Here is a 27,058-nt window from a genome sequence, read left to right as displayed (position 1 = left end):
TCAATGGGGTTTCATAATACACTTTTGGGTGCTTATCATATGACATAATTGGTTCCTTCATGTGAATAATTTCCATGAAAGAAGCAATAATCTTGTCCAACATAATTTTCTGTTCGGTGTATGGCAGGGAGATGGAAGGGTTATTCTATTTTCCGGAGAATTAGTGCTTTAGTTACCTTCGGGTGGGTAATTTTCTAATCATATCCGACTCGGATCCAAATCCGAATAGTAGTTCTATTCACACTACAATAAATAATGGGTGCGCACTCAACATTACTCGGTTCGTGTGAATAAATAGGTTTGAAATGTCAATTCTAGTGAACGTTTCAAACCCAGGGATTAATACACGAATTCTATGATCCAGGTTTATAATTGCCTAATAATAAGGTCCGTAGTTTTTAAATGAAAAAAAAACGTATTATAAAAAATATGATGCAACTTCAAAATAGAAGGCTTTGAAAATTCACTTAAGTTAGAGCCTTTCATACCTAAAAAATCGAATATCAAATAACTAAAGTATTAGCAAGTAAATATAAATGAAAAATCGAGTTATGTATATATAGTTAATGAACAATTTTATGTATATATAGCTAATGAACAATTCTGACAAAATATTACATTCTAACTAAACTAGTAAGTAGTAATGCAACAAAATATGTTTTACTTTTCCCATATGCGTATAAAAAGACGAATTTTATGTTTGGCCATTTTTATTTTTATTTTTTTTAGCCGAATTTTTAAACATATTATTATGAATTTTTGACGAATAACTTCCGTATAGTATCGAATTTTTGCCGTCCGCGAATTTCCTAGCTATGATTTCAAACCATATATATCGAACAGAAGATGAAAAAGCGGAGAAACCAACACAAAATCCTCAACCGAACCGAACGGTATGTCAGTTACAACTCCACTTCGTTTCTTCAACCCATTCCAACCAACTCTTAATTGTTACCACCGTCTAAAACCCCATCACTCCTCTTCTACTCACCTCCTTTTCTCAACCATGCAAAACCTTCTAATCCTACATGGAAAATCATCCTTCGAAACAGAATTAGCCCAATCCTTAAAAACCAACAACACCATCAAACTCCCCGAAGAAGACGGCCAAGTTTCAATACTTGTTCATTCTTCTCAACAAAGGGGTGTCCAAAATGATGCATTTGATGTAGACCTCTACATGAATTCACTTACTACTCATCGTTATGGTAAGTTTTTTATATATTCGCCACGTTTATCATCGACCCAAGATATTGTGTCCAAGAACTTTAGTGAAATTCCAGTTGGTAGTGTTTGTGTTACTGATTTACAATTTAAAGGAAGGGGCAGGTCTAAAAACTTGTGGGAATCACCTAAAGGGTGTTTGTTGTTTTCGTTTACTGTCGAAATGGAAGATGGGAGAGTTGTGCCACTTTTACAATATGTTGTTTGTCTTGCTATGGTGGAAGCAATTAAAGATGTTTGTGACGTCAAGGGGTTTGCTTTTATTGATGTTAGAATAAAATGGCCTAATGATTTATACTTGAATGGTGTTAAAGTTGGTGGAATTTTATGTACTTCCACTTATAGGTCGAAGAAGTTTAATGTTAGTGTTGGGATAGGTTTGAATGTCGATAATGAAATGCCCACGACTTGTTTGAATAAGGTTTTAAGTGAGTTGTCTATGGTGGATTGTAAACTAAGGAGGGAAGAAATTCTTGCGGCGTTTTTTAAAAGGTTTGAGAATTTTTACGATGTTTTTATTAATCAAGGTTTTCGAGCTCTTGAAGAGATGTATTGTAGGGTATGGTTACATAGTGGGCAAAGGGTTGTGATACAAGAAAAGAATAATGAGGATGAGTCAGTGGATGAAGTTGCAGTTACAGTTCAGGGGTTGACGGCTTCTGGTTATTTGTTGGCTATTGATGATGATAACGAGTTGTATGAGCTTCATCCTGACGGTAATAGTTTTGATTTCTTTAAAGGATTGGTGAGGAAGAAACTGGAATGAAAGATTTTTGGCGCAATGTATCTGCTGTGTGCTTCGCTGAGTATAGCATTTGAGGTAACTCAATTCTAGTTTGAGTTGTGCAAATGCTTTGCTAAACCATGTTTTTATCTCTAAGTAGTTCTGCTTCCCTTGCGCAGCAGTCAGTAAGCATGAGTGAATCGATAAAGTGTTAGAGCAAATAATGAACACGGAATAATTCAATAGTTTTACTTCTTTAATAGTAGTATGGGTGCACATAGTTTATATTTCACAAAGTTCATTCTTCTTGATCATTTTGTTTTTGCAATGAGTGAAAGTTTATGCTCATTCTTTTTATGAAGAAGTATTTCAGAACTTTATCATTTATAATTGCGATAGTACACAGCTGTTGATATCTATCAGAAGTTGCGTGACATAAAGTATTAGTTCGAAGGTCACTTGTGAGTTGTGTCCTTGTCAATTAGATGATCTTTCCTTTGCTAAAGAGGGTTCACCTTTCTTATCTAATTTGATATATGTCATGTTGATTTTAAAGAACCTTAAAAGTTCTAGAAGGCATGATAGTCCAAGTGAGCAGTTGTCGAGATGCAAGGTGCTGTACCGAGTTATGACAACTTTTGTATATTTTTCTCTCTAGGTTCCCACTCTCAACCCTGAAGGAACAATTCTATTACTATTGCCTCGTGCATAGAAAACTCATAAAAATATATCAGAAAGACAATGCAAGAAAGAAATTTTTTATTTGTTTAACAGTATTAAGAGTAGATTGTAGGTCAGAGTAGTAGAATAGTAGATTACAAAAATGGAAAAAGAAAGAAGAGGGAAACAGAAATACTATCAATAACAAAAGCAGCCATTCCTTTTTTAAGTATTGTGATCAAAATCGCCCACCCCCCCCCCCAACCAAAGTTTTTGTTTGGTGATTAAGAAGTTATCACATGGTATCCAGTACTGTATACATATATTATTTGCCATGTCAACCATTGTAGAGTTTATTTGCCCCCTGAATAAGTTAATGTCAGAGCTTATGTTGTTTGTTTTCTCCTTATTAAGACTTAAGACTGCTATGTTGCTGGTTTCTATTGCAGTGACCTTTTTATGTTTTACTTCCTATCCCTTTCTCTGCCTTGCAGAGGAGAGGTAAAGCAAAAGGACATAGAGAAGTTTAAGTCAGTCTCATTATAGTTACCAGTGAAAAATATTACATATATGTTGCAGTGTATTCTACACACTTAACAACCCTTAATCTGTCACTTTGATCTGCCTTCTGATTCGAGAGGATTGGACATTTCCTTTAGAGTTTGATTCGTCTCTTGAATTGCTTCTACATTGACTTTAGGATTCGCTTTTGGGAGTTTATGTGCTTTTCCTTCTCTTATTGCTTTTCAGATATCACTTTCTTAGCTTTTGGCAAGACGTAATCCATGTTACTGAGAATGTGTAAGCTTTAGTTCTTTTTCCTTTTCTTGATAATTGAGATTTTATTGCTTTGTAAATGGATACAAAGGGTGTCAGCTTCAGTTCTATGACGATTGCTACTGCCAAAATATCGGCGATCATTTTGTGAAAGTGGTTACCATGAGCCAGACCTAAATGTCTATCATTTACGTCAGCACGCACCATTTTGCAGAGCATAGGGAAGAGCCATTGAGGGAGTTCGTTAACGTAGACCAATAATTCTACACTGACATAGGGAATTGACACATTCATCCGACGCAGTAACGTGGCGGATGATATATGACATGTACCATCCTCTTACACGATCTGCCACGTCACTGTGTCAGATAAATGTGTCAATGTAGCAGCACTGTACACTGAACGTAGGCAATACACATACACATTTGAGCTCCCTTGAATTTATAGTATGCAGCAGCTAACATAACCCACAAAAGGTAGCCTGGTAGTCGTCCTGCTTCTAGCTCACACACAATTTAGGCTTAGCTTCTTTTGCTGATCTTTTGGGAAGGAAAATTGGTGTGAGAGATTGATGAAGGAATTGATAACTGTACTGTAGTCGAAAAACAGGTGGACTAAGGAACCAAGAAAAAACAGTTCATATCTACAGGCGATATAGGCTGCGTATGAGATTCTTTTATGCATATAACGGGAGAGGTTCACGGCATACTCATCAATAATAGTGGAGAGAACTAATATAAATGGTGACTGTAATCCGTAGTGACCACAAGTCTGCCATAATTATTTCAACTCTCTGGTGCTCAAATGTTACAACTTACAAGTAGTACTATGGTGGCAGCCTCCTCCTATCTAGAAAGTGCATGTTGTTTGTCGTCCATCTAGATGCAGAACATTTCATTACAAGTTTTCAACTTTGAGAGTTGTGTGTTTATGTCTCAGTTCAGAACTGCCATCAACACCGTTAATTTACTTTGAACTGTGTGCGTAGCGGCTCAAGTGAAAATACTATGAAAGAAAAGATCCAAGCATTCCAATTTCCAACCCTTCTCTCTTTTGCTAGATATTTGGGCGCATGCAAGATGATCCACAGTAGTAGGCGGATGCAAGTAGATCAACCTAAAAATTATACTAGAACTAAAGGAATACTTCCGATAACATGTCTATGGAGTTCCATTTTTATCTGGAAAACATGCAGTTTTACTAGAAATTAGTCTGAATGAAGCATACATACAAGGCATACTTAACTCTTAACTTGATGTTTTTGTGGATCAACAGTACTTTTCATGTTTATGTCTCGTACATAATACTCTAGTTTGACGGAACATGAGATTAACTATGACCGGATGAGAATTGTATATGGAGCTTTTAATTATGTCTAAATAAAATTGAAAAATGAGTAGGGTGTGATTGCACGATGATAATTTTATCTGAATGAAGTATTTTACAAGTTTGATCTAAGATCCAACAAAGATTAAAGCTTATATCCCGATGAAGTACTGCATCTTTTTTAGAAGTAGAGTAAAATAATGAGTAAATTTAGATCATTAGATGTGCTTCATTTTGGAAAATGAAACTAATGACTAGATATGGTTCTTAAAACTCTTATATTTTTATATTTTGTACCTGGACTAAATATTAGCTGAAAACAACAATAATTAATATTAACGCGAGATACTACACTATCCATGCAAAGAATAAAATAGATCATTACTATGACTAGTATATCCATCTAGTTTTATACTGTGGGCCGGGTGTTACAAAATTCTCAATACATTCATAAGAGAATACCTAGAGATTAAAGAGATCGATAAAGGAGGAAGAGCTAATGATGCTGCAGAAAGAGGAGATGGAGAAGTAAATATGGCTGCATGGCTTGTTGGCGTTGACAATCCTCTTGGTAAACTTCTTGTCTCATGTCTGGTTACTTATGTTTTTTCCATATCAATATCTGTCATTGGTGTTGAGTACACCGTCTGTTGAAAATCATTTCAACATTTGATTCTCTTTTTGTTGGAATTGTGATGTTTAAAGGATCGGACTTTTTATCAGTGCTATTATTATTATTTGTGGTTTTCTTTTTATTCACATAGATGATTTTAAGCCCTCATTGAAACCTGTAGGTGCTTCTGATGTCAAGATCAGAATGAAAGCAGTGGGCATCTGTGGAAGTGATGTACACTTCCTCAAGGTAGTATATTGTGTCACATCCGGTGTAAGTTCTTTGTCCTCTTTGTATCTAATTTTGATAGCTATTGCAGACCATGAGTTGTTGATGTGATTATTATGTTGAAGAACCAATGGTGATTGGGCTAGTGTGCTGGAGTGGTGGAAGAAGTTGGAAGCGAAGTGAAATCCCTAGTAGTTGGTGATATAGTCGCATTGGAGCCTGGAATCGTCTGTTTGCATTGCCCTGACATGAAGTTCTTTGTTGTCCACCAGTTAATGGATCTCTTGCCAATCTGGTGATTAGGATAATCTGTTATGGTTTAAGTGTTTTTGTTAAGTATAGTCCTTTACTACTACTTAGACCACCTCTCATTCCCTGTTCAGGTTGTCCATCCTGCTGATTTATGTTTTAAGCTGCCAGACAATCTTAGTTTAGAGGAAGGGGCAATGTGTGAACCTTTAAGTGTTGGTGTCTATACTAGTCGGCGTGCCAATGTTGGTGCGGAGACCACTGTTTTGGTTTTGGGAGCAGGTCCTATGGGGGTCTTATTACTATGCTGGCAGCACGTGCTTTTGGATCGGAGCTCCTAGAATTGTTTTGGTCAATGCAGATTCTCATCGTTTATCACTTTATCTGTTGCTAAGAAGGTTGGTGCAGATGACGTTGTGAAAGTTTCAAATGACATAGAGGTTTATAGATTATCTCAAACTCTTTTGTCTTCCTGAATTTGAGAAAAATATATATATTTTTTTGATTGGCAAGCCTATTTTAAATGAGATCAGTAACTCTTTGATGCTAGCGGTGTTCGAATCACAGACCTCTGGTATATTGGTTTGTGCTAATATTGCTAAAATAAGTTTTACACGATTTGGACAATGAAGTTGCTCTGATAAGAAGTCCATGGTGCTAGGAGTACATGTGACAGTCGACTGTGCAGGGTTCAGCAAAACCATGTCCACAGCACTGAGTGCTACTGCATCTAGAGGCAAAGTATGCCTTGTAGGCATGGGTCACACTAGGATGACTGTTCCATTCCCTCCAGCAGCAGCAAGGTATCAAGTGTTTCTAATAATGCCACTTCAACTGTGCAAGCTCAAACTTCTCATTTGCGAAACTTCTTAGGGAGAGGAAAATTATCCTTAGATATATATTATAGCTATGCCCTCTTGGCTCTATTTTTCAAGACTTTACAGAGTCTCCAATTTTTTCTAAACTCTAATACTAATTACGGAAAAAAAAAATCCAAATCTTTAGATATATATTATAGTTATACCCTCACCAATCTATTTTTTGGAGAACTCTAGAGACTCCAATTTTTTCTAAACTCTATTACTAATTATAAAAAAGTAGGATATAAATAAATAAACAATCTCATCTAGAGTTTCCCAGAATGTCCAACTTTTTCTAAAACATATAGCTAATTATGGGAAAAAAAACTAAATTGCAAAAAATAATATTTTCAACCAAAAACGATTTTCCTAAAATCCTTACGCCACAAAGAATAGTTTCCACATTAATCTCAAACGAAGTTTAACATAACAAAGTTTCTTTTTAGAAAATAATAATGAAACAATGAAAGAACAAAAGAAAAAATGAATTGAGTTGCTTGAACATTTATTTTATGCATTTGTTAATCACACGTGTAACTGGAAAAAAGAAAAAAAAAATAAACTAATCATAAAATAAGTAATAGTGTACACCAAAAACAAATAAAATTGTATTGTATGCAATATATATATGGGCATAACAAATAAAGTTGAATCAATTTGAGGTGTAAAATTTAGTCATAGTTAAGAATTTCAAAAACCACATGCCACAATAATTACGATATATTCTAATTAAATTTATGAATTTTATAATTTCCAATTTTAGCGGAATAACGAGATTCAGTTAAAACGGACGTTGGCTTAAATAAATTATATAACTATTGATTTAATTAAAATAGACGTTGGGCTTAAATAAATTATATACCAAACCAAAACAAATTACATGTGAAAAATTAAATTATATAAAAAATAACATCACAAAATATATAATAGCAATTGGAAAAAAACCCCCAATAATAACAAATATTTTCAAATATATATAATACTACATGAAACTAACGTCAAAGAACAATTACCAAGAAACATAAAACTAGATGCAAATGCATTGAACTAACCTCAAATAATATTTAACAGGAAATCGGAAATTGGATGCACATGCAAACATTAAACTAATAAACTAATCTTAAAAATTAATTAATGGACAATCAGAATATTGATACAACTGCATTAAACTAACTTCAAAAAATAATTAACGGAAAATCAAAACTTGGATGCAAATACATCAAACTAACACCAACAAATAATTGTCGGGAAATCGGAAACTGGATGCAAATGCATTGAATTAACTCTCAGAGATTAAATTACCGGGGAATCGGAAATTGGATGCAACTGTATTGAACTAACCTAAAAAAAATAACTAAATTGCAAAAAACAATATTTTCAACCAAAAACGATTTTCCTAAAACCCTTACGCCACAAAGAATAGTTTCCACACTAATCTCAGGTGAAGTTTAACATAACAAAGTTTCTTTCTAGAAAATGATAATGAAACTACGAAAGAACAAATGAAAAAAATGAATTGAGTTGCTTGAACATTTACTTTATGCATTTGTTAACCACACATGTGACTGGGAAAAAAGAAAAAAATAATAATAAACTAATCATAAAATAAGTAATAGTGTACACCAAAAACAAATAAAATTGTATTGTATGCACTATATATATGGGTCTAACAAATAAAGTTGAATCAATTTGAGGTGTAAAATTTAGTCATAGTTAAGGATTTCAAAAACCACAGGCCACAATAATTACGACATATTCTAATTAAATTTATGAATTTTATAATTTCCAATTTTAGCGGAATAACGAGATTCAGTTAAAACGGACGTTGGCTTAAATAAATTATATAAGTATTGATTTAGTTAAAGTAGACGTTGGGCTTAAATAAATTATATAGCAAACCAAACCAAAACAAATTACATATGGAAAATTAAATTATACAAAAAAGAACATCACAAAATATATAATAGCAACTGGAAAAAAACCCCCAATAATAACAAATATTTTCAAATATATATAATACTGCATGAAACTAACGTCAAAGAACAATTAATGAGAAACAGAAAACTAGATGCAAATACATCGAACTAACCTCAAATAATATTTAACGGAAAATCGGAAATTGGATGCACATGCAAGCATTAAACTAATCTTAAAAATTAATTAATGGACAATTAGAATATTGATACAACTACATTAAACTAACCTCAAAGAATAAATAATGGGAAATCAAAACTTGAATGCACATACATCAAACTAACACCAACAAATAATTATTGGGAAATCGGAAACTGGATGCAAATGCATTGAACTAACCCTCAAAGATTAAATTACCGGGAAATCAGAAACTGGATGCAACTGTATTGAACTAACCTAAAAAAATAACTATAAATTGGAAACAAGATGCAAATGCATGAAACTAATCTTTACAAATAATTAACGGGAAATCGGAAACTGGATGCAACTACACTAAACTAATTTCAAAAAATAAATTTGATGCAAATGCATTGAATTAACCTCAAGAAATAATTAACGGAAAATCAGAAATTGGATGCAAATTCATTAAACTAACCTCAAACAATAGTTAACGGGAAATCATAAACTAGATACAAATACAACATCATCGAATAATAAACGAGAAATCGGAAACTAGCTGGATGCAAATGTATTAAACTAATCTAAAAAAATGATTAACGGAAAATCGAAAACTAGATGCAAATGCATTTAACTGAGCTCGAAGAATAATTAGCAGTAAATTAGAAATTGGATGCAAATGCATTAAACTACAGCAAAGAATAATTAACAAGAAATCGGAAACTGGATGCAACTGCATTGAATTAACCTCAAAAAATAAATAACTGAAAATCAGAAATTGGATGCAAATGCATTGAACTAACCTCAAAATATAGTTGTGTTATATGTTGTGGAATGTCTCGATAAGTATTGTTTTGCATTTAAAAACAGTGTTTATCTAATATTTTTTCAGATAATTGGGAACACCTTGCTATTCAAGTAGCTTCAATATGAACTTTATCTTATTAGACAATTTCATAAAACTTCAATCAAACTTCTATTATTAAACAACAAATGAAGTTGAAGGGTTTTATCAATGGCGAAGTTATTTTTTTAATAGAGAGCGTGAGGTTTTATGTTATAAGAAATTTGGATGAGTGAGCAATATAATATATGTATATAATAGTTATGCATATCTGATTGAATATATTTTTCAGAATAATTAATATGACAGATCCGTTAAGTAGATAATCTTTGAAGATCCCACATAGTGAGTCGTATATAATTTAAAGAATAATTAACGGAAAATCGGAAACTGGATAATGTTTGATGATCCAATATAGTAAATCAAGCATAATTTATTTTTATGTCATGTTTGCAAGGACACTACATATGGATAAGTAGAAAGTTGGTATTACACACCACATTGGATAATTAAAAGGAAATCGAAAACTGGATTCAAATACATTGACTAAGCTCAAAGAGTAATTAACGGGAAATTAAAAACTTTATGCAAATGCAATAAACTAAACTCAAAAAGTAATTAATTAGAAATCAGAAACTGGATGCAACTGTATTAAACTAACGTCAAAGAATAACTAATGGGAAATTAGAAATTGGATGCAAATACTTGAAAAATATTTAACAGTAAATCGAAAACGGTATGCAAAAATGCATCAAACAAACCTCAAATAATAATTAACGATGAATCAGAAATTGGATGCAAATGCATTGAACTAACCTCAAAAATATAATTAACAGGAAATCAAAAACCAAATGCAACTGCATTGAACTAACCTCATAGAATAATTGACGGGAAATCAGAAACTACATGCAAATACATTAAAATAACCTCAAAAAATAGTTAACGGGAAATCAGAAATCGGATGAAATTGCATCGAACTAATTAAAATCTCAAAACATAAATAATCATAAATCATAAACTAGATGCAGATGTATTAAACTAACCTTAAAGAGTTATTAATGAAAAATCGAAAATTGTATGCAAATATAATGAACTAATCTAAAGACTAATTAACGAATATAGAAACATAAAAAAAAAAAATGGATGCAAATGCACTGAACTAACCTCAATGAATAATTAACAGGAAATCATAAATTTGATGCAACTGCATTGAACAAACTTCAAAAAATAATTAACGGGAAATTGAAAACTTGCTACAAATGCATTAAACTAACCTCGAAAAATAATTAATGGAAAATCAGAAATTGGATGCAACTGTATTGAACTAACCTCAAAGAATAATTAACGGAAAATAGAAAACTGGATGTAACTGCATTAAACTAAAATCATATATTAACTAACAGGCCGGGAAATCAGAAATTGGATGCAATATCCTTGATGAATATTTAACGGAAAATCAGAAACTGGATGCAAATGCATTAAAATAACCTTAAAGAATAGTTAACTAGAAATCGAAAATCGGATGTAACTACATCGAACTACCCTCAAAGCATAAATAACCGGAAATTGATTGGAAACTAGATGCGAACTAACTTCGAAAAGTAATTAACGGGAAATCAGAAACTGGATGCAGATGTATTAAACTAACCTCAAAGAGTAATTAACGGAAAATTGGAACATTAATGCAAATACAATTAACTAATCTCAAAGAGTCATTAACGAAACATTGAAAACTAGATGCAACTGCACTGAATTAATTTTAATGAATAACTAACGGAAAATCGTAAACTTGGTGCAACTACACTAAACTAACCTCAAATAATAATTAACGGGAAATCAAAAACTTGATACAACTACATTGAATTAACCTCAAAGAATAATTAATGGAAAATCGGAAACTAGATCCAACTACATACATTGAACTAGCCTCAAAGAATAATTAACGTAAAATTAGAAACTTGATGCAAATGCATTGAACTAACCTCGAAATATAGTTGTATTATATATATGGGGAATATAATATCTCGACAAGTATAGTTTTGCATTTTAAGTAGTGCTTATTATAATTATTTTATTATGATTGAGAATGTCTTGCTATTTAAGTAGCTTCAATATCATCTTCGCCACATTGAACATTCTCACAAAATTTCAATCAAACTTTTATTATTAAACATAACAACCAAAATAAATCGACGGGTTTTACTAAGATTTGGTGCTTTCGTTTGATAGAGAGTGCTGCAAAAAATTTAAACAAGTGATTAATATAATTTTCATATCTCATAGCTATGAATAGTTGCTAATATTTTTTAGAATAATTTAATATAACGACACCCGTTCGTAGGACGACACCCGTTTGTAGGACGGGTTCGAAAGCTAGTTACAACTGATGGGCTTAGAGTCCTCTGTCCCATACATCATTAACCATGATCACTAAGGTAAGCAATGTAAGAACTCACTATTGCACTGAGTAAGGGCATCTCCAATGGGGAGGGGGTGTAAAATTACACTTTCACATAGGCTCCACCTAGGTGCAATTAAAATTTTACAAATTATTGCCCATAAATATCCACTCTCTATTGTTCCCAACGGAAAAGTGTAAAAAAAATTGATTTTAAACTCGAACAATTAAAGAAGGGCGTCACTTCAAGTGTCGTCCGAGTTTAAAATTTTCAAATTGTGACTTTAGAAATAGATAGGGACGTACGTTTCTTTTGTTCAGACGTGTGTTCAAGTGTTGTCCAGGATATTTATCAACTGATAGCGCCTTCTATCAAATAATAGTCTATTTATTACCTACGGTTTAGCATCCCCATTGGATAGAGTTTTTTGACACTTTTAGTGTAAACTTTCCACTCTATACAGTTTACACCCCCCTATTGGAGATGCTCTAAGGGACGCACCCTTCCCTTGTAATCTAGTAAAAAATAAGTGAAGAAAGAAACAACTTTCAAGTATAATTCATCATTTTTTAGGTTTTGGTCCGCACTAATCGACTTATTAGGCTTTGGTCCTCCTAAATCATTTTGACTAACGGCCTATGACAGTCAACTTGGTTAACTGTTAGTCAAGACGATTTAGGAGGACCAAAACCTAATAAGTCGATTAGTCAAGACCAAACCAAATACCCATTATTTAGGAGGACCAAAACCTAAAATACCCTTACAAGAATACATGGCCAATTTGCATTGACTTCATAAGCAGTGGGAAGATAGATGTGAAATCCCTCATAACCCACATGTTCAGGTTCTTTTAGAGTGAAGTAGAGAAGGCTTTCGAGACTAGTGCTCAAGGACAGTGGCAGAGCCAGGAATTTGAGTGAGGGTGATCCACCCAGACAACCAAACATACAAAATAAATAAATAAATAATCAATTTCTTTTAACTAATAATTCAAACGCAATCACGAAACAAGTATATTTCGAACATCAAATATCTTATAAAACGATACAATAGGAACATTGGATCAAGAGTCTCTAAAATGTAATGTTCAGAGAAGAGGGCAAGAGCCGGTAGAAAGCAATAGACAACTAAACAATGAGGAATATTAAAGTGAAAGGGTAAATGCCAACGCTAAGGTATGCAACCCTTTGCAGAAACTTGAGGCGGGGACTGGCAAGCAAAACATTATTACGAGAGTAAAAGATCTCAATAGGAGCATTTTAACATTTTAAAACCCACCACTGAACAAATAATGAAAACACTAGTCGAACAAGATCATGGTGCAAATTCCAGCAAACGTCCCATTAACCAGGATCACATACGGAGTTTACCAGCTTCACTAGCGAGTAACGAGTCCATTTCCACAACCTCTAACCAAAAGTCATCATATCCACATAATGACCTATTTACAGTTATTATTCTCCAACACTCTAGCATGGGTTGGAATATCTTCAATCTTCATAAGGAACACCAATATGGGATCTTGCATCTACCATAAAAACTCATCCATAAGTACCTAACATAACCTCTATCGACTAAAAAAAGTAAACTCCACCATTTAATTAAACACACCTCAGGTCTCAGTTGGCAGTCGCAATAATGACAGCCATAATTAATACTATAACACATTGACTCCCCTAAAAAACTCCTAAATATAACCAGAAATGGACATAGTTAACCAAAATAGACAACCGACAAATTGCCCTTACATGCAGTCGCAAACCTAAATATTTAGTAAATTCACGACAATAAATTAAGTAAGAGTTGTCATTAAATAATATGGTTTAGGAATCAGTACAAAAAGATAAAAAAGAAGACACAAAATTAAATAATATGAGTTTTACCTAGTTACTCCACAAGAAGAGTAGAAGACTTTTAATAGAATAATTTAGGAGGGAGTTAGGGAGGAGAAGTGGAGTGCGTGAGGGGTGTCTTTTGTTTGGGTTTATGCCGTTTTTTTTTTTCCTTTTGTTTTTTTTAGTTCAAGTGATACAACTGATACTATATATATTTTTTCCGGAAAGTTGAGGGTGAGCCAGGGCGTACCCTGGGCCCCCCTGGCTCCGCCACTGCTCGAGGAGGTGATGCCATCAAGGTCATGTTTAACATGTAACTACTAAAAGGTTTTGTGAAGAAGTCGACATTATGGTAGTAGTGACTAGTGAGAGTACCTCATTCTGTGAATGTAAAAGAAGAGACTGGAATTCTGTATCTCTAAAATTCGTTACGGGCAACTCGTTTAATTATGTTTGTTTTTACATTTGTTTTGTCTTTGCTGATAATATATGGTTGAGTGATTTTTTGCTCCCAGCGGTTTTTGCTCCAAGGGCTCCAAGTCCAATCAAAACCCAGCACGTTTCCAAATAAATTGGGGAGCCAACTAGCGTATATTTCTCTTTAAAAGTGAATTTTCTGTTTTGCCCCTCTTTAAAAGTGGGATTCTTCTTCTCCAGCGACTCTCTAAGGAAAGGATTGAATTTAATCATCTATTTGTAGTGTCAAAATTCACCAAATATTATGTAGTGGGATCACAATTTAATGTTAACACTTCCACCAACATTAATACATTATGCTACTATCAACTCAAAATTTGGGGTAATCAACATTGTTAATTATTTTGATTACTAAGATTTTAATTTAGTAACATTGCTTCCTTGAATTTTAAATTTTAAAGTTCGGTTGTTACAACTAGTCATGAAACTTCATCTGTTCACGTGCATGATTTGTTATGCATGCCTTTATAGTTTATAGTCTTTATACTACCCATCATAAGTACCCTCTACTAGTACAACTTCAATGAATTCATATAGAGAACCTAAGAGCAAGACAAGAAACACATATTAACACCCTTTCAAAAAGTTGCTGGATGGAGAAGACAAATTCCCGCTTGGGATATATATAGTTTTTTTAGACATACCCCCACTCTAATCATCTTTAGATATGCCCCCCAAACAACTTTAACACATTGATGCCGGTCAACAAGGTTTGACTGTTAAGTTTTTGTTGTTGTTGTTGTTGTTGTTTTTTTTTTTTTTTTTTTTTTTTTTTAACAAGAAAGTAAAGAATTGTTTATGCTTTTATTTTATTTTTTTTTAAAGAAAATAAAAATTAGTTTTTTTAGAGGGAATATTCGATATTCTATCATAGGTGTTTTTTTTTTTTTTTTTTTTTTTTTTTTTTTTTTTTTTTTTTTTTTTTTTTTTTTTTTTTAGAAGAAAATAAAAACCTAGACTAACAGTCAAATCTTGTTGACTGACATCAAGGTGTTAAAGTGGGGGACATGTCTAAAGAAGATTAGAGTAGGGGTATGTCTAATTCCCAATTATAAATGGGGGGTATATCTAAAAAACCCTTATTTTTATTTTATTGGGGGCAAAACAGAAAATCCACTTTTAAAGAGAAAAAACGCTAGCTGGCTCCCTAAATTATTTGGATACGTGGTGGGTTTTGATTGGGCTTGGAGCCCTTGGGGCAAAATCCACTGGGAGCAAAAAATCACCTATCTGGTTCAACATCTGATGGTATGCGGAGTAGAATTAATATTTCACACGTATTCAAGTTTAGGACTTGAGGGAGTTGAGGCTAGGGGTGATAAAAGGGTCGGGCCGGGCTAGCCCGTCCCCCAAACCATAAAAGCCCTCATGATTGAGGGTCGGGTCATCCCGCCCCTATTTTGTATTGAGGGCCCGGTCGAATAGGGTCAAATATGAAAATTCAAGCCCTTAACCCGCCTCTCGACCCTCACTTTTGAGGGCCAAATGAGTGTCGGGGCCGGGTCAGGCCCGATCTAATTATACTTTACTAGTTAATTTTTTTTTTTTTTGTGATTTTTTATTTATTTTTATCATACTTTGATTATGTATTTTAATATACAAAACTAATTCTTATGTCTTTAAAAAAAAAAAAAAAAAAAAAAAAAATAGATAAAGACGGTACAAGAGGTGATATTCTTAAAACATCTACATTTTTCATACTTAACTATGTTGTTAGGTTGAATTTGCTTTTATATATGACTTATATAGCTATCATTAAATCAATTACAAAAACCGTATATGTTATGTTATGTTATAATATATCCCCTATTAAAAACTAATTTAGTGATTTTTTTTTATACAACTTAGATAATTACAGTATAAACATAAATATAATGTAAAATAAGAATAAAACGTATGAGGGCCAAATGAAGGCTGGTGAGGGCTTAATGAGGGCCGGGCTCATGCTTCAAAACTTAGTCCCTAGGCCACCCCTTATAAGCATGAGGGCCGGCCCGCCCCTCAAATCTGTGAGGGCTTGACCATGCAATTTTGAGGGGGGTGGGTTAGGGCTGAGGCCAAATTATCACCCCTAGTTGAGGCCCAAGTCGAAAAAGTTTTCTGTATCGAAGTTGGCAATTGAGTTCTTTTAGAAAACAAATAATACGGTCCCTATAAATTGTCAATGAAGCAAACCAATTTTATGTGATTTGTAATCAACCAGAGTTGAGAACAAGAAGATGAATTATAAAGAGCAACAGGCGCACCAGTTATGCAAAAACGGGTGTGGTTTTTTCAGCACGGAAGCAAATATGAATATGTGTTCCAAGTGCTATAGAGAGCATGTATTAAAAGAAGCGCGACTAATAGAAAAGTCTTTAAATCCTAGTTCCTATGCTGGATCAACGAAACAAGAGACATTGGTTTCTTCGACTACTTCTGAAGCATTGGTTAGTTTGGAAGCCACGAATTTGGATGTGAAGAAAAAGAATAGGTGCATGAGTTGTAATAAGCGAGTTGGATTAACAGGTTTCAACTGCAAGTGTGGATCAATGTTTTGCGCAAGTCATCGGTATCCTGAAAAACATAGCTGCTGCTTCGATTATAAGACATTGGGACGTGATGCAATTGCGAAGGCCAATCCGCTCATCAAGTGCGAAAAGTTGGAGAAATTATGAACTACTTCAGTTCTTCTTGTAGTGTAGTGAAAGAAATTGTAATGGAATTTTTTTAATTTTCTAATTGATATAGTATGATTTACTTTTAAGGACATAGTTCCATGACTTCCAGACGTGCTTGACGGTTAGTTGGTAACACATACAATTGAACTGAATTCACTTTATCAATGGCTTTCTGTTGGATAGGTACATCAGAAGATGAGTTACTAAATATCTAACGGACTTTCTGTGCAACTGAACAAAACACTGTTACTAAATATATGGAGCTGCACAAAGCTCCGTTCTGAATAAGTGGCAATTATACAGTGAAAAGATTTGTTCACACCATGACTACAATGAACATACATTAGTACGAAAATCTAAATGCAATCCTACTCCTCATCTGCTGCAGAAATCAACCAAGCAAGGCACTCAGATCCATGACTCCAAGCCAATCTTCCTGACCAGGGTGGTCTGACCCTCTTCCTGAGCAACCCCAATTGATGTGAGTAATCTTAAGTCTTAACAAGGAATCAGGCGAGAGTTTTGAAAGGAATACGTAGCTGGAGAGTTTGCAGTTCAAGATTTTGCACTGTACAACTTCCCCCCACTTCAGCAAAAGCAAGAGAACATAAAAGAATTATGTAGCTAAATAAATCCCAGAAAGGATACTTCATTAAATCTACATCAAAAACTATAGACAAAAAAAAGGACCTTTACATGCATACAAGTCTGGGTTACCACTCACGTGATTCAAATCAATGTTATAATGTACGTTTACATGTAAGCACATCGTAATTCATTCTGGAACATTTACCTCAAGATGCACGGCGGAAGTAGTACCTGTCAGAATAAAGCAGAAAAAATTCATTCAGAACTGCTAAAAATTAAGACCTCACTTTAATGAATTTGTTAAGAGTTAAGCAACTATTAAAGATCTTGGCCAGTGCTGTATTGCTCTTTTAATGCACCAATTTAAATTGATCTGCATATTACTAAAGGTAACATGTGATAGCTCAACGAATTACGATTTAAATGTGTGATTTATGGAAAGGACAAGCATAATTTTGGCGGAAAAATGTAAAGCAGAAGAGGAGAGTATTTTGGAATGTTTGGATAGAGAGATAGAGAGAGCTTACACAAAGATATTTATCCTATACATGGATGCATATTTTCGTAGAAGTCGTTCCACTGTATACCACTCTGAACGGTCTGATCCATTTTGGTACCCGATGCGTGGCATATGAATTGACGCTTTTGAGACATTCAAATAACAGTACATAAGATGTCAAACAAATATACATGAAAGTAGGAATATCAAGAACCATTATCAACATAATTAACATATGTTAGAGTCCAACGCCCTCGGGCAATGTCCCATAGAACTCTAACAATATCTAACCGTATGGTTGATATATAAGCTTTCCTTTCTACACAGAAATTGCAAAACTCCGATCATGAGCCATGCATCCAACAAATAATTATACGATATACTTTATTTGCCTTATTGCTTGCATTTACACATGACACACCATAGACTGCGCAATGCATATAATGAAAACATTAGCGTTTGCAAGGCTTACTTGGTACTCAAACAGCCAGGACTCTTTCATAACCAGGATGGCACTCAATAAAGGGGGGGGACTGAAGACCTTATCAGTTTATTTGGGGCGCACCAATCCAACTTTCAGGCATGAAGATACATTTCAGGTGTGGACGATAATAATTTTGGATTCCCAACAACTCAAATGATTCTCCGAGATTTGAAAGGTCCGTTGAGCGCCTCATGGCTACGTCATAATAGATCCGAACACTTGCCCCAGATCAACTTCCAGACCGAGGAGCAACCCGTTAGGTAAGGGATTAGCCTCAACACTTAAAAGCTAAGTAACAATTCTATGCCAAACCAGAAAGTAAAACTGATTTAAGGAAATATTGGACAGTCAAATTTTGTTCAGCTCATACTGCAGACATCCGACAAAATAAATACTGACGAAAAGTGAGGATATTGTTAAAAATATGCATGCATCCCTTTTTCAAACTGCTTTGCTTGGACATTATCTTGCTGTTTACTGATCTTTTCAACCGACCTAATTATCTAGCAAACAAAGGCATCACTTATGTTTTAATTGAACCGCTTGCATGAGATGGTATTCTAGTTAAAGAACCGTCAGGAAGTTCAGAGTTCAGGCTTATGTATGTCCATTGAACTGCAGATTGCTATTTCACACAGGCAGCTTGGTATTGCTCAAAATGGAAAACCTTCTCTTTGTGAGTTCCCTAGATGGATAAAGCTGGTCTAAACTGGACGGATGTTGCTTCCTGTGTTGAAGGAAAAATTCCTTGTTTATCTCCTCCAGAAATCACGAAGTGTTAACTTAAACATCAATTATATCGTCTTTCAATTATTTCACTCTTGATTGTGTTGACAAGAAAGAACACCCCCTCCCAAAAAAAACAAAAGCAGACACTTTGTGCAACTCAATACTTATTTCATCCATTAGAGAGCATATGCTTGCCAAAGAGGCAAAGTGCAAAACCAAGAAGAAGAATTATTTTATGAACCATGGGTCAGCTTTATTGATTTGTTATGTCAAGGAGTTTAATACAAGATTATATAATCTGTTTCTTTCTTGTGCAGGTTCACATTTATACCCTATCCAGTAAAACAAGAAAAGGAAAAAGAAGAAAGAAAGAAAGATGTGATGTCAGGACGTTAATAATTTAGTATAACACCATACCATGACATGCATCAACTATGACTAATTGTAACATGCATACGCATGGTAAATGGTAATATTGGTAAGATGGTTATGTCCATACCGAGGATTCTGTTTTATAATTTACTATTTATTTTCATTTTGGATTGGCAGGCCCATTTTTAATGAGATCAGTAACTCAGTAATGCGGGCGGGGTTTGAACCCCAGACCTCTGGTATCATCACCCAAAGGTTTTACCAACTAAGCTAGTTGGCACCTGCAGTTTTATAATTTACTATTTTTCATCTAAGAATCAAGTAATCAGACAATTTCCATATCAACTAGGGCAGGAAAAGTTGAGTAACTGATTGAGATCGAGTAGTACCAGAGTTCTGAGCAGCAGTAAAAGCTGCCTTTGATAAGCACGTTTCAAGGTCCGGTATCGATATATTGCTACGGGGAATTTTGCGTCTGATATTATATGACTGCACAACAGCCAAAGCCACCCACTGAAGAGTTCTTTCATCAGCCTTCTCATCACAATCCTCTGAAAAAGACTCCAATGATAGGGTCAATATATACTCCACATAATTAGAAACCTATGTATGCGATAAGTTTCATTCCCCTTGTTAGATACATAATTAGCGTATTGATATTTTTAAAACACCAAATTTAACCCCTCATAAAAATCACGAGGAGACAGGTTAGTACCTGGATTAAAAACGAAATTATGTGAAGGCATTACAAGAAAGTCAAGCTATCCAAAGGACAATAAATAATAAACTCACCACTCGTTCTAATAAGATGCAGATCGCCCATATGAAGGTCCTTGAATTGAAAAGCTCGTTCATAAGCATCTGGGACACTAGGTGAAAGCTTAGCAAGCGCATCAAACATCCCTCCGTGCCCCCAATTACCAGAGTTATCAACACAACTGCCAAAGAATCAAAAGAAGTAACAGCATGACAAGATATATTAGATTCAAGCAGATTGACTGGCTTCTAAAAACATGTTCAGAATCAAAGAAATTTGTATTCTACTATTCACCACACAGAGACAAAATATTTCTTTAATTCCTTAAAGTGGTCACACCATAAACCAGATTGCGAAGATGTTAAATTATGACACCCACACAGTAGGCAGTGTGCCTAAACTAGATAAATTGATTAAATACACAGTTATAATGATTCAAATACTTCATAGATGCATACAAGAAACAACATTGAACATGATACAACTGTTATAGTTTTATGTTGAATAAACCTACAAAGTAGGATGCAATTCTTGTCCTGTACTCAATTTGGTGAAAAAAGCATAAGGTGCAAGTGTGCAACTGCCCTAATTGCATACTTGATCACAAACATTCACAAGCAAAGGATAAAGAAAGACGATGATAAGAATGTCCAATCTTGTGGCGTGTGTAGCCCCTGAGGTGTTCTGCTATACACAGCTTCGGATATACATTGCTTTGCCTCTCTCGTCATCAGTTCGAGCTTTGGGACTAAATTGGTACTAACATGGTATCAGAGTGGTTGATCTTAAGAGAGAACAGATTCGACTCTTTCGTTCAGCGCTAGAGGAAGTCTTGTATTCTTGTCGTGTGTGTGTATCTGTATGCCCAGAGTTGTACAAGTGTGTGTGTTCGTCCCCCTTCTTAGACCTGCAGTCCCTATGCATTGTGGTGCATCTCTCCATCAATTCATTCTTTTAAACAATTTAAAGTATGTACATTCTGAATTTTAACCTACTGCTATCTGAAGTAAAAGATGTATCCTTATTAAGTTAACAAAGGAACGTGAATACCTACTTAAAAAGTAAATCATTAGTTCCATGGACTCTTTATGCTTCTCTAATAGCTAATAGATTATTGACAACGACAACAATTGTTTACCTCTTCCATGACTTCTATTTCAACCACAAGATATACCAGATCAAGTTAGTAAATCTTTCACTTTAAATGAAAGGAGATAATTACCTAAATATAATGCAGGGCTCTGAAGGACAGACATTTGACGGATGAGTACAATCTCCATAGACAAATTGGACAGAACCTGAATCTAACAGCATGTGACCTTCAATATCGCAAATGGGATCGTGGACAGATAATGATTGGTAACCCTGCGCTTCCCACTTTTGTAACTTCTCCTCCTCCGTCTTTTTTCTTGATGATTCTAGCCTTTTGTGCTTCTCTTCATGTAAGCTCCTTCTCACTCCCAGCTCCATAGTGGGAGTATCATCTAATTTTGATGCCTCTTTAAACTTTTCAACCCATGAGTTATATGACTCTTCATCAAGTCCAGGATCAAAATTATTTTTGACAGAATCCTTTGTCATGGCAAAACCACTTCCTTTAAAAAATTCTACTGGATTGACCTCAAACTTCTTACTGTCAGTGTGTGATGGTACATTGCGCATTTCAATTAACCTCTCAGTCATCGCACTCAATTGTTCCATATTAACTTCATCAGAATCTTCATCATTGACATTAGTAAAATCAAACATATGCAGCCCAAATATGACAGATCGCAAGTCGCCAGTATCTACTTCTATTTCATTTCCTTTTTTATCAGTATCATTCTCTCCTATAACATTGTGACTGAGCTGCAACTTTCTCTCTGCTCTCCTTATAATCACCTGCACAAATATCACACAAGCATTAATTTCAATTAGTAAATTGACATGATTCCCTAACTTTAATGAGATCGAGATCTACCTCCTCCACAGTGCATCTTGTCACTAAATTGACAGACAATACATGATTCATCTGACCAATGCGATGTGCACGCTGCAAAGCCTGTTTGTCCACCTGAGGGTTCCAATCTTGCTCGTAGAATATAACCTACATGATGTATTACAAATCTACAATCAGTATGTAAACAGATGAAATATACCTTTTCTCTGTGTGTGTGTGTGGTGATGGTATTGTAGACAAAGTCAGGACAGTTAGGTTGCTTCTCTCACTGGCCTCTACGCATCGTTGGCCCTTATTTCAGATGGATATTTCTCAGTAAACATTTAGAAAAGATTTGTCAGACATGACAGTACTTTAGAAAATATGCATGGCATGTTTATACCCACAACACATAACCGAGTGTTCAGTTCGAGAGCTCAAACTTGAAAGAGGGCAGAGTCTTGGGGAGAAAAAAGAGAACATGAAGGAGGGAAATTGGAGATTCAAGTCAATAATTAGGATTTGCACATAAAAAGCCTAAAACACATAAGAACTAGATTATAGAAAAGAGACAAATTTATTGATGCCATAAAAGGTGTACATCCTTGCTCACGACTCACAGTATCAGCAGCAACAAGATTCAAGCCAACGCCTCCAGCTCTAGTTGAGATCATAAATACAAAAGCACTATTTTGATTGGATTCAGAATCTAAGGAGCTTTTAACTGGTTGATGGCTGAAACTTCTTATTGCAGCAAAGCGCTCTTCAGCACGAATAGATCCATCAAGACGTTCATATGAATACTTCCTCAGCTCCAGAAAATCCTTTACTCACCAAAATGTAATATCATTAAGATGCACAAAGCTCAATTGTAACTGAGTGATTTATATGAGAATATAAAGCCACAAAACAGTAAACCTGAAGAATGTCAAGGGTATGAGTCATCTGAGCAAACAAAAGAACTCGGTGGCCAGCAGCATGTAGCTTCTGAAGAAGTTTGTCTAGAACAATCAGTTTACCGCTAGCCTGTTTATTGGGGGATGCAAGCATTACATATAATTGGCCGGAAAATTACTATGAGAATAAATGGCATGCAGCACAGAAGTTTTCTTAATTTGTCTTCTCCAGTTTTTATTCCTTTTTTTTTTAGTTCTTACCACGTATGCATCCCCAATTTAAGTTATTTAGTGAGTACAATGCATCAGTTAAGAAGGCAGATACCTGAACCAGGTGTTCACCCTCTTCATATGGTTCAGGCTCAATACCAGGAAATAGGTAAGGATGACTACAAGCTTTGCGCAATTGTATCACCTGCAAAATACAAAAAATGGCATAGATATTAGGTGGTTGTCACACACAAACAATCACCATAACTAAAGTACTGATCATATGGTCCCTGCGAGATATAGAAGGTCAATGAACAATAAAAAGATAAGTTGAATTTGGGAACTACGACTACGGTTAAAATTTGACCAATACGTTTTTGCAAACTGCTAAAGAGGTCAATAGGGGTTGAGAGAAGGTAATATGACTGAACTATGGTTCTCAAATGAGAACATGACTAAGAGGATAGGAAAATAATATTATTGATGCAAGAAGAAGTAAGTCAAAGGAGAAACAACAAACAAACAATTTCATGAAAACATAGTTTCAACAATGTTACTAACTTTCATGCTGTATCCCGAAATATCACCAAAGGTTATACAAGCAAAAGATAAACTAAGAAAGTAAAGATGAAACATAAACACATTTATATTACAATGTTCTGTAAGGACGGTTGGTTTGACGACCCCGAAGAGAATGCAAGGAGTTTAGGAAGCTCCTTCCTCAATATTGATAGATAGACCTTCTTTTGCAGGGATACCAGCGGTGCCATCCTATCAAGATTAAAGTTGCACATATTATTTCATGTGACAAGCTAAGAAGTTTTTGCAGAAGTTGTTAATGCAATCAATAAGTTGAGACTTGAGATCAGAAGGAAGAATCTAACACAGTAATCTCGCTAAGAGGTGGTAGAACAAGAGTTCCATTCTCAATAAGCATGGATTTGGTTCGCCTAAGCATAAATGCTCCCAATACATATTTCAAAGTTTTGAATTGTTCCTTAACTTTGGTTTCGTCATGACCTGCTGAGGAAATGTACATGACATTTAGGATGAAGCTCTATGCGCATGTATTGAAGGAGTTAATCACTAACCAATAAAAATATGAAGAAAACCTGATGAAGGATCTGCGGCTTCCTTGAATGTAGAGAGGAACTGCTTCGATGACCCAAAGACCTTGGGCATACAAAAATGCATTAGAGCCCAAAGTTCAGCGAGATTATTCTGGATAGGGGTCCCAGTCATCAATAATCGTCTCGGAATAATGAAGTTTTGCTCAAGTACAGAATACAAAACCTGCAGAGGTTGAAAAGTAATAAATTTTAACAGTTATAAGAACATAAATTAATGGAATCGGCATCATTTCAATCTATTCCAGTTACTAAATTTTTCCCAGCAAGAAACTTTCCCAGCACAAATTCATATAAATTTTTCCACAAAAATTCAGGCTTCCATTATATTCTATAGCCACATCCATGTTTTCTACCTTAAACTCCTTACAAAGGATTTGCTATATTGAAAGGGAGTAGCTATGGCTTAATGTAGTTGTGTTGCTCTTTTCTCGAGATGACAGTGTTGTATAACAGCGTGTATCGTACAATATCGATAACTATGTGGATGACACTAAAAGAAAGTTCTGAGCAAGTTGCGAAAGCTGTACTTACAACTACAACTTGGTGCAGCTTCAGAGAATCAAAATTCTTGAAGAGATTAGATATACAGTTTTCAGATGTTAGAACATACAGTGGAAGGATTTTTAAGTCGTTGGGCCTCATCAATGACAGCATAGTGCCACGGAATTTGAGAGAGAAAATCTTGATCCATCAAAACTATGTCATAAGTTGTCAATAGGATATCAAAAGGCAAAGCTGACTGTTCCTGCAACACATCCAAACCGAACCCGCAATTGCACTAGTTTAGATAATGAACTGATAAGATTGCGAATTCTTGAGACAAAAAACTGTATATAAGAAGTCTAGGTAAACAATAGTATCATCAATATTTGACATTTAAGAGTTTCAATCAACATAGTCATAGTCAGACAATCAGTATTTTTCCCATCAAATGCTTACATGAGATGTCGAGGAGTGTATCTTAACATGTTCAAATAACATCCTACGCAAACCACGCCGGATTTGTTTGTCGCCAATATACCTAAGTAGTCTAAGTTGTGGACAAAACTTGGCCACCTCTGACACCCAACCATCAATGACACTCAGAGGACACAACACAACTGCGTAAATATATTTGAGATAAGTAAGTAAGTAGCAGAAATTATATCCATGACATGATTCTGGTGAGGGAACTCACGGAATGGGCCGGGTAGCATACGATCAAGTTTCAAATAGCTTAAGAAAGCTATAGCTTGTAATGTCTTCCCAAGACCCATCTGAAAATAAATGAAACAATAATGATAATATGAAACTAATAATGAAATATCATTTTTTGTCCAGAGAAAAGAAGCCAACGAACCTCATCACCTGCAAAAGAATGATAAATTAAGAAATGAAAGAGTAATTACTAAAGTAAAACAAAAGTAAACGTAAGAAAGAAAGAAACGAACCGAGAATAACGTTGACTCCTAGAAGATAACGTTGAATAAGCCATGAAACTCCTTCCACTTGATGAGGTTTAAGTGGAAGAGCAGTTTCTTCAACCATGTCCATGCCATCATTTTCCGTGGTTGACAGAATGTAATCTGCCGCTGCTTTCAATCTCTCCTCGTACTTCATCGACCCTTTTCAAAATTTGGTGGGGGGCTTTTCTTGTTAACTTGTGCGGGAAACCGTTTAACCGGAACCGTAGAAAAAAATCATGGTTTAAAAATGGGTACTAAAAAAACCAAAACCGGACCACATAGAACCTGAACCGAATGGTTTTTTAAACAAAAAAAACCGGGTCAAAACCGGAACCGAACCGGAACAGATCGCTATCGTATTTTTATTATTAAAAAAAAAAAAACTCAAAACACTAAATAACTGCTAAGCAGTGGGGGTGTGAGCGGAAAGTGGATAAGAGAGAAAGAGAAATAGGTTTGTGGGTGGAGAGAGAGAGTTAGGATTTGGTTGAGAGAAAGAGTGAAGAAAAAAGAGAGAGAGAAAGATAGGTGAGAACAGACAGACAGAAACCAACTAATTTGGTTTTTGTCCGTTTATTTTTTCTTTTGCCAATATCGTTCGCTCCACTCACTTGATTAATTTATTTATATACTAATATTCTGTTATGCAGTGGGGGCGTGAGCAAAGAGAGGAGTGGAGAGGAGAGAGATTGAGAAGACGTGGAGAGAGAATAGGAGAGAGAGAAAATATGAGAAATGAGGACAAATCAAAGACCATTAATACTGAGTAGTTGAGAATGCTCCCAGTGACCCACGTCAGCCCCCTTTTTTTCTCTAAGACTGACACATCAGATTTTACATAAAAAAAAGGAATTGTACGCCTTTTTTTTGCCTATTTCAATTGTTCGTAATCCAAAATAGATAAAAACCTTTTTCATACTCTTTTTTCAATTATGCAAAACACTCTCACTTCTGGAAAAAAAAAAAAAAAAAATCATCTCTTCAAACTCTCTCTCTTATTCTTCTCTTCTTCCAAAATTAAATTAAGAAATTGTTCGAGACTAATTTAAATTAAGTCTCCAAA

At 34.7% G+C, this 27,058-nt stretch overlaps 3 protein-coding genes and 1 pseudogene across 12 annotated transcripts; 3 read left to right on the top strand and 1 right to left on the bottom strand.

The window, feature by feature from the left end:
• Window positions 1–748: 748 nt before the first annotated feature.
• On the top strand, window positions 749–2,338 carry LOC147495309 (biotin--protein ligase 2-like). Its single transcript, XM_086563943.1, has one exon. The coding sequence runs from the start codon at window positions 896–898 to the stop codon at window positions 1,988–1,990; it is 1,095 nt and encodes a 364-aa protein (XP_086420069.1). The 5' UTR covers window positions 749–895; the 3' UTR covers window positions 1,991–2,338.
• A 136-nt stretch (window positions 2,339–2,474) lies between these two features.
• On the top strand, window positions 2,475–6,313 carry LOC147495308 (sorbitol dehydrogenase-like; annotated as a pseudogene). The gene is made up of 4 exons (XR_015197400.1): window positions 2,475–5,282; window positions 5,506–5,573; window positions 5,644–5,847; window positions 5,936–6,313. The product of XR_015197400.1 is annotated as a sorbitol dehydrogenase-like (transcript).
• A 10,105-nt stretch (window positions 6,314–16,418) lies between these two features.
• Window positions 16,419–17,060, top strand: LOC147495307 (zinc finger A20 and AN1 domain-containing stress-associated protein 4-like). Its single transcript, XM_086563942.1, has one exon. It carries the CDS (start codon window positions 16,527–16,529, stop codon window positions 16,962–16,964), a length of 438 nt encoding a protein of 145 aa, XP_086420068.1. The 5' UTR covers window positions 16,419–16,526; the 3' UTR covers window positions 16,965–17,060.
• A 49-nt stretch (window positions 17,061–17,109) lies between these two features.
• ASG3 (SNF2 domain-containing protein / helicase domain-containing protein) lies at window positions 17,110–26,192 on the bottom strand. Of its 9 annotated transcripts, none has more exons than XR_015197399.1 (17): window positions 25,977–26,163; window positions 25,728–25,806; window positions 25,490–25,650; window positions 25,161–25,295; window positions 24,533–24,713; window positions 24,305–24,443; window positions 24,074–24,191; window positions 23,536–23,625; window positions 23,233–23,340; window positions 22,935–23,138; window positions 22,357–22,482; window positions 21,619–22,277; window positions 20,432–20,577; window positions 20,029–20,190; window positions 18,083–18,197; window positions 17,692–17,786; window positions 17,110–17,553 (listed from the first exon to the last, which is right to left on the bottom strand). XR_015197399.1 is itself a non-coding variant. In XM_086563934.1 (17 exons), exons 1-16 carry the CDS (start codon window positions 26,022–26,024, stop codon window positions 17,762–17,764), a joined length of 2,493 nt encoding a protein of 830 aa, XP_086420060.1. In that variant the 5' UTR covers window positions 26,025–26,173; the 3' UTR covers window positions 17,110–17,553; window position 17,761. The 9 variants fall into 9 exon arrangements, 8 of the variants coding, with proteins under 8 accessions (XP_086420060.1, XP_086420059.1, XP_086420063.1 ...); XM_086563934.1 differs by having other exon boundaries at window positions 17,761–17,786; window positions 24,305–24,440; window positions 25,977–26,173; XM_086563933.1 differs by having other exon boundaries at window positions 17,761–17,786.
• Between the last annotated feature and the right edge of the window lie 866 nt (window positions 26,193–27,058).

This window comes from Coptis chinensis, chromosome 6, assembly GCF_015680905.1.
Source record: "Coptis chinensis isolate HL-2020 chromosome 6, ASM1568090v1, whole genome shotgun sequence".
NCBI classification, from domain to species: domain Eukaryota; kingdom Viridiplantae; phylum Streptophyta; class Magnoliopsida; order Ranunculales; family Ranunculaceae; genus Coptis; species Coptis chinensis.
This window is presented reverse-complemented; position numbering and strand designations above follow the sequence as displayed.